The following is a 10,043-nucleotide window of genomic DNA, read 5'->3' as shown; positions in this document are numbered from 1 at the left end:
AATCTTGCAATGATAGCAAAAGTAGCTTGGAGGTTACTAAAAGAACCTAATGCCTTATGGTTTAAAACTATAGGACCAAAATACTTTAGGAATAAATCTCCCTTTAGGAATAAAGTGAACTCTAGAAGTTCTTGGACTTGGAAATGCATTTAGCAAGGTCTAGAATTAGTTTATAAGTACAATATTTGGGAAGTGGGTAATGGCCATGATATCAATATCTGGGAAGATAATTGGATCCTGGCTTAAAAAACACTTTATCACATCTTAAAAATTCTAGTAATACTCATCTTGTCAAAGTTTCTGACCTGATTACTTCGGAAAATGCCTCTTGGAATGCTACTCTTATCTTTTCTGTTTTCCCTAGTAACATTGCTAATGAAATTATGCAGATACATCTCTTTAGAAACTCTTATCATACCCTCAAGAAAGACCAATTAAGATGGACTTTAACTAAATCAGGGGACTTTACTGTTAAGTCAATGTATGAAAATTAAATGAAAATGGTGTAGACATTACTAGTTTATCTCTTCCTGAATCCTTTTGGAAATCTCTCTGGAGTCTTAATGTCTCTGAGAGAATCAAACTCTTTCTTTGGAAATGCTTTCAGGATGCCCTTCCTATTAATTCTAAATTATATGGTAAAGTTAAAGATATTGAAACCACTGAACATCTCCTCTTTCATTGTCCTTATGCAACTTCTATCTGGAATTCTGCTCCTAATACTGTTTCTTTGAATTTAGATCCATCTGCTTCAATTTTAGATCTTTGTAAAATCTGGTTGACAAATCCAAGGAAAGATATTCCCTTGGAAATTTTACTCACAAAAATGTGGTTCATCTGGAAGGAGAGATGTGATAGAATCTTTGAAGCTAAAAGTAAAGACAGTTCTACCTTAAACTTAGAAATACTTAGATATGTTGAGTTCTGGTCCACCAAAAAAAGAAAACCCTTAAAGCACACACAGAAAAAGAAACCCAACTTTAAATGCAAAACACCTAGTACAAGAAGCTTGAAATTTAATGTTGATGCTACTTGGAATTCTGAATCTTTAATTTCTACTTATGCTTTTATTTTGAGAAATGAAATAGGAGACTGTGAAGGAGGGAAAGCAGGACTTGCAGCAGGTCTCAACCCACAAGAAGCAGAAGTTATAGGAGTATGACAAACCGCAGTTTGGTCTAACGAGAAGCAGATACAAAACTTCAGTATTGAGGGGGATTGCGAAAGCCTTTTTAACTACATTAATGGTCAGAATGCAGACGTTTCTTGGAGAGCCAAAGCGTATATGCTAGAAGCTCATAGATTAGCTAATCTTTGCAGTAACTTTTTGGGTTTTGTCTTTGTGCCTAGATCAGGAAATCAAGTGGCTGATAGTATAACCAAATTTGCTAGGAATTTAACAAACTATTTAGAATGGGAACAGATCCCACCAGTTTGTAGTAAAAATCAACTCTTAGTAGATCAATCTAATATTGGGAGCTTCATAAACCTCATATTAGATGGCTCTATTTCTTTTGTAACCGTGACTCTCCCAGAGTCCTAGTTTTTCAATGCAATGCCTTATTTACAAAAAAAAAAAAAAAAAAAGAGTGGGACATAGGAAAAATAAGAATTAAAAAGTAATTTAATTTTAAATTTTGTGAAGGGATGGAAAACAGGGAAAGCGGGGGTGGGAAATAAGGAAACCTTCTTTTTCAACTTCCAAAAAATGATTAAGTATGCCCAAGTAACTTTCAAGTTGAGATAATCTAATCACAAGACCAAACCAATTCCTTTTTCATATTCTACATCTTTTTGGCCAATATAAACGTCAAACCACTGATTCCAACCCTTTTTTTTAAAGAAAATAAAATAAAAATAGAACACTAATCCCAAATATAGGTATACAAGTAAATGAACCGGCAAAAAAATGAACAAATGCGCAAGGTACAATAAATTGAGTTTTATATACTATATGGTCATGAAAACAACCACAAGTTCTTGTATCTACCCAAATGGGTTTCCTCCATGATAATTTGAATTTGTAGGGTGAGAGTATCTACTTGGAACATGGTCATATCCTCCATAAGGTGAAGTTTGAGGAACCATCCAATTATGTGCAGGAGGTCCAAGACTAGAGGTACGCAGTAGCCCTGGAGTATCCTCAATTTGTGGTAATGCTCCTTGTAGTGCCACAGTTGGAAACTATAAAATAAAATTATATCAACACTTAATTCAATTAACAAAAAAGAAAAATCAGCTTAAGCAAATTTGGAGTTTGATATATTATTATACCGATGGTGCATGGACCAAGGTTGTTGGCTCAGTGTTCAAATCAAATGGATTCACAGATTTTGATTGCTGGGGAAAATGCGCTGCTGCTGTAGAATGTTGCATTCCAAATGGCAGGTTACCGGACGAGCCTGTTTGCCAAACATGAGGCTGTACAGAAACCGGTGAATATGTTGCAGCAAAAAGATCCTGCAACATATCAATTTTTCTTGCCTTAAAATATATATGAGAATTCGAAAGGTCATTTTATTGAAAAATATGTTACGTTGTAGACGAACGTACCAATGGAAGTTCCCTTCTATCAGTAGATGGTTGAGATTGTTGTGCGGTTTGATTATACGGAAGCCCTTGGTGAGACATATCAGATAGCTGAGAATGTTGATGGGACTGTAAAGCACCATGAGATGGATTTCCATTACCGTTGGCAAGAGTTCCTTGTGCGTTTTGTGAAAGTGAAACATTCGGTGACTGCAGAAAAGCACGCGAAAGTAAAATGTAAATAAGAAGTCGTGAAACATTTGGCAACTACGCAAACAGATTCATATATTTTACCTGATTGTTTGGGTTCCAGCCAACTAATGGATTGAATCCTGAACCAGCAGAATGCATTATGTTCTGCACAGGTGCAGCTGTGGGAGCTGATACTTGAGAGAATATACTATCAAGTGTGCTTTCTTTTGAAGAATCTTGTGCAGGTTGATTGCAAAAGTCTAAAGAAGCACCCCAATTATCAGCATTGACAGACGGATTTGGAACTGATGTTGCGGTAGTCTGGCCATGTTGCGCATTTGTAGGTTGTGCAGCTGCATCCGGAGGTTTAGGATCAACATCAAAGTCGATTAAGCTCCCTAAACTCTCAATTTTTTGCTCGACTGGTTTCACATTGTTGGGTCCAACACCATTTGTAGTTGCAGGAGTCTTCTGCATTTAGAACTCTCTGAAGCATAAGTATGTTGCATCTTAGAAAGTTACAAGGAAATTAGAGTATAGCATAACGAACAGTGCCATAAAGCAACACAGTCTCACCTGCAACACTGAAGAGCCAGGATTCTTATGGCCGCTGTTTGCTTTTGGACTTTCATCGACACGTAAAGGTGGAACATCTTCTCCCAGAATATCTCTGACTGAACGTACCGCAGGAAGGTTGGACATATCAAGGCTTTTGTGAGAGTTTCTTTCCCTGGAGTCATTTGGGGGCTTGCCTATTTCAGCTCTCCTTCTATTTCCAAATCTATCTTCTCGAACCCTGTCGTCTACAACCTCAAATCTAGTGACATTTCTCCTCGGACTTGACCGGATTTCTCGCAAGTATCCTGAATCTCTTCTTTCACCAACATGGTTATATCCGTATTTGGTTCTTTCATCATTTTGTCCAGCAGAACCAGATCTCATAAAATGACGTCCAAATGTGTTCTCATATGCGGGTGTCCTAGATCCACTCTTTAACGCATCCCTAATGTCCAAAGAATCTAATTTAGTGTCCTAAATGTGGCAGAAAGAAAAAGTAGTAAGTGGTCAAGAAATTTGCACTGGTCAGTGTTAATCATCAAGTCCATTTCTATCCTTAAGAAAACATACCAGTCTTTTCTTTGGAGCCATTACAATACTCTTTTCACCACTATATTTTCTATCCACGTAAACATGCTTGATAAATTCACGAAGCCTCCGGATGTTACTGGAATCAAAATTTTATCAGTTTATCATATAGCAAATGGAAAGTTATAGACGATGATCCATAACATTTAAAGTCCAGATCAAAGTTACAATCCAAAGTAAGATTCCAGGTGTAGGGCGATACCTGTTCTCCGGCTGAGAATGCCGATGTGGGTCCCACTCTTTGAAATAAATTTGCTTGGCGCGCTGCCATAGTGACACGAGTAGAAAATAAATGAATAATCAGACGTGACAATTTAATCAAGGCTTCTAATGGGGTAGCTTGGGGGTGTACCAACCCCAAGGTTAATGATGTTTTGTCTTTATTAGCATTTGGTACACCCCCAAGCAAAATCAGTCCCCCTATTAGCAATCTTGAATTTTATGGAGACAATTTCAAGACATGAATAATCAGCAATTTAGATGATATACCTCATTTCCACCTCCCATAAGAGCATTGACTTCCTCTGAATTAAATTTAGCCATGGATACTGATTTAACACGGTGGGTGAACTCCCGACTGTATAAGCAAGCAGTATATTTGTTTGTAAGAAAATCTTGTACATTTATATGCATGCTTCGCAGTTGACAGACAAAAATGAGTAATTCCAACATTAAAAACACTTACTGCATCCCGCTACATGTTGTACAAACAAATGTCCAAAAATTTGTACACACATATTGAGGTCCCTGCTTTGCAAACAAAAATGTTAGTATCGTATCGCTTTAACCAAAGGGAAACTTATCGTATCCCAAAGAGATCAAAGCGACCATGAAAAGGGTTCCAAATGGACATTATCATTATTACAAAGGTGGACATATGGCCCCTTGGTTCCCTCGTTATTCCTTTGTATTTGACGAAATGGTAGCAATTTGGTGTTTGTTTATATCAACGTATTTGACATTATTAACATGGTATGTGATGAATTTTTTTTAAGTTAAAGTCTAAAATAATCGTGACTTTTAGCATTTTTCATTATGAGGGGAATAATTTCCTGAGAAAACTCTTTCATATTAATTCAGAATTCTTTATTTTTTTCCTTTTGAACAAAACCATGATCCATATCATACTAATCCATTATCATCGTTGGAATAGCAGCAAAACTGAAAATATTAAACATGGTTAAAGTTTGAGAATGAAAAGGCAAACTTACCAGACTATTACAATTGATACACCTACGATTTGCAGGAAGTTTGAGAAGACCACGGATTAACCTTTCATTTTTCTCATCTTCTTTTAAGCGATTCGCCATTGTCTTTTTTTGTTTGTTTTGCACAAAGCCTCTTCTGTTATTTCATTCAATAAACAAGGTGAAAATGTGCACAAATGGATTTTTAATTATTTTCTTTCTTCAAAGAATGGAACCAAAATTTTGTTGTGTAAATTTTTGTTTTTGTTGTTCTTGAATGTTAGAAGAAAAAGAGAGAATTTTGGGTGGAGTATATCAACCACCGAAAGATCTCCAGTTTTCAAGGTGTGCAAGCTTGTTGAGAGAATGTAGTTACACATAAACAGTTTTCTAACGGTAATAACCGAACAATTATAAATAAATATGATTAAATGGCTAGTGTACCCTTGTCAGATGTCTTTTTAATGAAAAAAGTGGTTCTATCGCATGGAACAACTTAAAGATATAAATTCACCGCGAGTTTGGATGTCACTCCAGAAGCTGATTTTTAACTTTCGAAAATAGAAAAGTCAGAAGTTAGTTTGGATACACAATTTTAGAATGATTTTCGGAAAAAGAAAAATTAACATTTATTTTGTGAAGCAAAAACATTTTGCCCCTGACTTCTGAATTCTGGAGAATCAGAAGCATTTCTCTTTCTTTTATCCAAACATGCTATTAGGGGATATTCAAATTGATCAAAACTTGATCCACTGTTAGATGAGTAAATGTATCCTAACCCGAGCTCGAAAGGATTACCAGGTTCTTAACCATGATAATAGTCTCTTCAGACTTCTTAGCCATGTTTCCATTTGATTTTTGTTAGTGGAGAGCGAAAACGGATATGAAGAGAGCAAAAATCGTAGTTAATTAGGTCGATTCCATAATATACATATGTATGAATCAGACAGATCTACCCTTAATGACCACACAAATTGCTCACCCATTTGATGTAGATTTTAGATAACCAAAATTAATGATTAAATGAAACCCAATTATATCCGCAAGCGCACAGGTCAATAGTAATATAGATAGCAAATGCGGTTCGTTCCCAAAGGGAGTGTGAAATACTCTACCAACTAATACCAAAAATTAAATAATCAACAGGATAATGTTTTAAGGATTTTTAGAAATTCGGAACAAAATGAAATGATAAATAATTTAAAGATAAACAAAACGAGTGTGGGTTATTAGGTTTTCGGTTTCCACCAACTAATTATGCAAACTCTACTAATCTTTAAAAGTATATTCCATGCTTTTTCAAATATTGTTTCTCCGCTATAGTTGTCTTCGCTTCATGAGTAGTGATTCTAAAGCATTACCTATCTATCCTTACATACCACGTAAGGGATTTAACCGAAGCACGCAGTATCAATTCAAAAGCATAAATAATCTAGAAAATCACATCAACAATAGAATACCAAGCCAAATGAAGAAAAACTACTAATCAATCAAATCATTATTAAGCATATAAATATAGAGTTTTCATAATAAAATTGGGTTCTACCTAGACCCTAACATAGCTTTAGCTAGCCATGGCTTTCACAAAAAACCATAAAAAGATTAAAATCAAATAGCTAAGTAAAAATGGAGAAGAAAAACTCCAAAATCCTTCTCATGTTTCTCTTCCCGCTCTGTGGCCGGGCACCCCTGGTATATTTTGAAACAACACATAAATATAGCTCACAAATGAATTCACGTTTTTCTTCTTCGTCGCCACATCACCTCCCAATAGAAGTCTGCCACATGTCATGAAAATATAAATTCACCCAATGATGTTGTGCCGCGTGTCATAATATGACGAGACATTGTAAAGTATCACCGAATCTCCACTTTCCATAGTATATGAATTTCATTTAGAAAACATGATATTTTCTTGCATGTGTTGGGTCCCACCTTAATTGTATTTGCAAAATGACGTCATTTGGCTTCAAATATTCCTTCAGATTCTTTATATAAAGATATCAAGAGAACTTATGTAAGGACAAGATATATTAATCTTTCCTTTTTCTTCATTTGCACGTGGTCATGGAGGTGATATTCTTCCATCTTATGCTAACAATAATAAAGTCACTCTTGACTAATCTTAGGTGGCATTAGTGTGTTGACATCGACTCGCTTCACCATGCATTAATTGAGATTAAGAATTGTATGCCCGTTGTGAACTCGTGAGTGCCAAGCCAGTGACACTAGCCAACTGAATTTTAATTCTGCACACGTCTATAGGAATCGTGAACTTAATCATGTACTCCTTTTTCCTTGCAAGTTCATAAGGCTCCGTCTATGTTTGGTGCCGCGCAGTGGTGCTGATACATAAGAATACCAGGCCAGCCACATTTACCCATTTTAGTCGCAAATGTCATTTGTTGTTTATTTAACCACTTATTTCTCAGGTGATTGGATTTGTTTGTAATTCCTGCAAAAGCCTTAAAACAATATTATTAGCCAAAATATCGAGTCCTAACTAATATAAATATGGACATAAAATGTAGCACTTTCGTGCTTATCAACACCCCCACACTTATATTTTGCTAGTCCTCGAGAAAAACAAAGATTTAACCCGCTACACAACTGGTCATATGAATATAGAGACCTGCTACACAACTGGTCATATCATTTTTTTTTTGTTTTCTTTTAGACCCGCTACACAGTTGGTCAAATAATAAGATAAAGAGAGAGATACCCGCTACATAGATGATCATAGAAAATACCATACAAAAGACCCGCTACACAGCTAGTCATGACCCTAAAAACCATAACGATAATAATATATTTTTTTAAGACCCGCTACACAACTGATCATTTTTTTAGACCCTCTACACAGCTGGTCGTATTTTTTTTTTTAAAATCCTAACCAAGGTGCCACTCCCCCACACTTAAATATTACATTGTCCTCAATGTAATTGAGTCATCCAATGTAGAAATCAAGGTGGGAAATTATAAATTGCAAAAAAAAAATAAACAAATAAAAATAAAAGATAGAGAAAAGGGAACAAATCTGACGGGTTGACTCCCACGAAGCGAAATGTATTGTTTCCCTGCTTTCAATAGCACATAATCTCAAACAAAATGAGGTTGATACCCCAAAGTAAGCTGCCAATCATATATATAGAGTCTGAAAAGTTGGAGATCAACCCAACCAATCCGGTCAGCTGAAAATATGCACATGCAAAAACTATAATCATCCAAAGATATATGAGAATCCATTCCCCATAAATAACAATCCTTAGTAATCAATCCATCCATTGTCAGGATATGTAAATCATTCAGACAAAGAGGTATAAATTTTTTCAATAGCTTCCAGTAGAGGTGCACGCCCAAAATCAGGTTTCAAATCAGCGGAAATAACTTTTATGGCTGATATTGGTTCCATTTGAGCAAAATAGGGCACACGAACATATGTTGGCTCAAATGGAGCAATAATATCATGACTCATAGACCCGTTATCATCTAAAACAGTTTCATTATTAATATTATCAAGACAAAATAATTCTGAACTTAATGGCTTAAAGGTCATGGTCGAAACTTTTTCGACTGATGGAACTAGTCGAGACTCGAACAAAACTAGAGGTTCTAGTTTGGATTTCCATTTATTAGTGTATAACAGCTGTGTGGAGTCTAACAAGGAATTGACTTCACAAATAACACTATCATCATCAAAATCATACCCAAAATGAGCTAAGCAAACCTCTAATGGATCTCCCAAGTGGCTCTTGCAAATATCTTGCGAGTGCATACTTTCTTTTCGCCCGCACTTCAGACTAAAGTACCTAAAAAAAAATCAAACAAACTGCGTAAAAAGAACTAAAAGAACAATAAAAATAAATTATTTACAAAAATTAAAAATAAGCTATATACAATGATATCAACTAGCGAGTATTTTGCTACCACTCCCCGGCAGCGGCGCCAAAAACTTGATGTAGATTTTAGATAACCAAAATTAATGATTAAATGAAACCCAATTATATCCGCAAGCGCACAGGTCAATAGTAATATAGATAGCAAATGCGGTTCGTTCCCACAGGGAGTGTGAAATACTCTACCAACTAATACCAAAAATTAAATAATCCACAAGATAATGTTTTAAGGATTTTTAGAAATTCGGAACAAAATGAAATGATAAATAATTTAAAGATAAACAAAACGAGTGCAGGTTATTAGGATTGTCGGTTTCCACCAACTAATTATGCAAACTCTACTAATCTTTAAAAGTATATTCCATACTTTTTCAAATACTGTTTCTCCGCTATAGTTGTCTTCGCTTCATGAGTAGTGATTCTAAAGCATTACCTATCTATCCTTGCATACCACGTCAAGGGATTTAACCGAAGCACGCAGTATCAATTCAAAAGCATAAATAATCTAGAAAATCACATCAACAATAGAATACCAAGCCAAATGAAGAAAAACTACTAATCAATCAAATCATTATTAAGCATATAAATATAGAGTTTTCATAATAAAATTGGGATCTACCTAGACCCTAACATAGCTTTAACTAGCCGTGGCTTTCACAAAAAACCATAAAAAGATTAAAATCAAATAGCTAAACAAAAATGGAGAAGAAAGAATCCAAAATCCTTATCCTGTTTCTCTTCCCGCTCTGTGGTCGGGCACCCCCTGGTATATTTTGAAACAACACATAAATATAGCTCACAAATGAATTCACGTTTTTCTTCTTCGTCGCCGCATCACCTCCCAATAGAAGTCTGCCATATGTCATGAAAATATAAATTCACCCAATGATGTTGTGCCGCGTGTCATAATATGACGAGACATTGTAAAGTATCACCGAATCTCCACTTTCCATAGTATATGAATTTCATTTAGAAAACATGATATTTTCTTGCATGTGCTGGGTCCCACCTTAACTGTATTTGCAAAATGACGTCATTTGGCTTCAAATATTCCTTCAGATTCTTTATATAAATATAGCAAGAGAACTTATGT

General features: G+C 35.4%; 1 protein-coding gene across 2 annotated transcripts; it reads right to left on the bottom strand.

Moving 5' to 3' along the window:
* Positions 1 to 1,690: 1,690 nt before the first annotated feature.
* On the bottom strand, positions 1,691 to 5,370 carry LOC113353901 (probable ADP-ribosylation factor GTPase-activating protein AGD14). 2 transcript variants are annotated; one of them, XM_026597373.1, is made up of 10 exons: positions 5,079 to 5,370; positions 4,553 to 4,614; positions 4,357 to 4,444; positions 4,070 to 4,131; positions 3,850 to 3,946; positions 3,298 to 3,753; positions 2,824 to 3,189; positions 2,554 to 2,739; positions 2,275 to 2,460; positions 1,691 to 2,184 (listed from the first exon to the last, which is right to left on the bottom strand). In XM_026597373.1, exons 1-10 carry the CDS (start codon positions 5,175 to 5,177, stop codon positions 1,987 to 1,989), a joined length of 1,800 nt encoding a protein of 599 aa, XP_026453158.1. In that variant the 5' UTR covers positions 5,178 to 5,370; the 3' UTR covers positions 1,691 to 1,986. The 2 variants fall into 2 exon arrangements, with proteins under 2 accessions (XP_026453158.1, XP_026453157.1); XM_026597372.1 differs by having other exon boundaries at positions 2,824 to 3,192; positions 5,079 to 5,369.
* Positions 5,371 to 10,043: the final 4,673 nt, after the last annotated feature.

The sequence above is a fragment of the Papaver somniferum genome, chromosome 2, assembly GCF_003573695.1.
Source record: "Papaver somniferum cultivar HN1 chromosome 2, ASM357369v1, whole genome shotgun sequence".
Classification (NCBI taxonomy): domain Eukaryota; kingdom Viridiplantae; phylum Streptophyta; class Magnoliopsida; order Ranunculales; family Papaveraceae; genus Papaver; species Papaver somniferum.
Note: the sequence above shows the minus strand (reverse complement) of the source record. Positions and strands in the feature narration are given on the sequence as shown.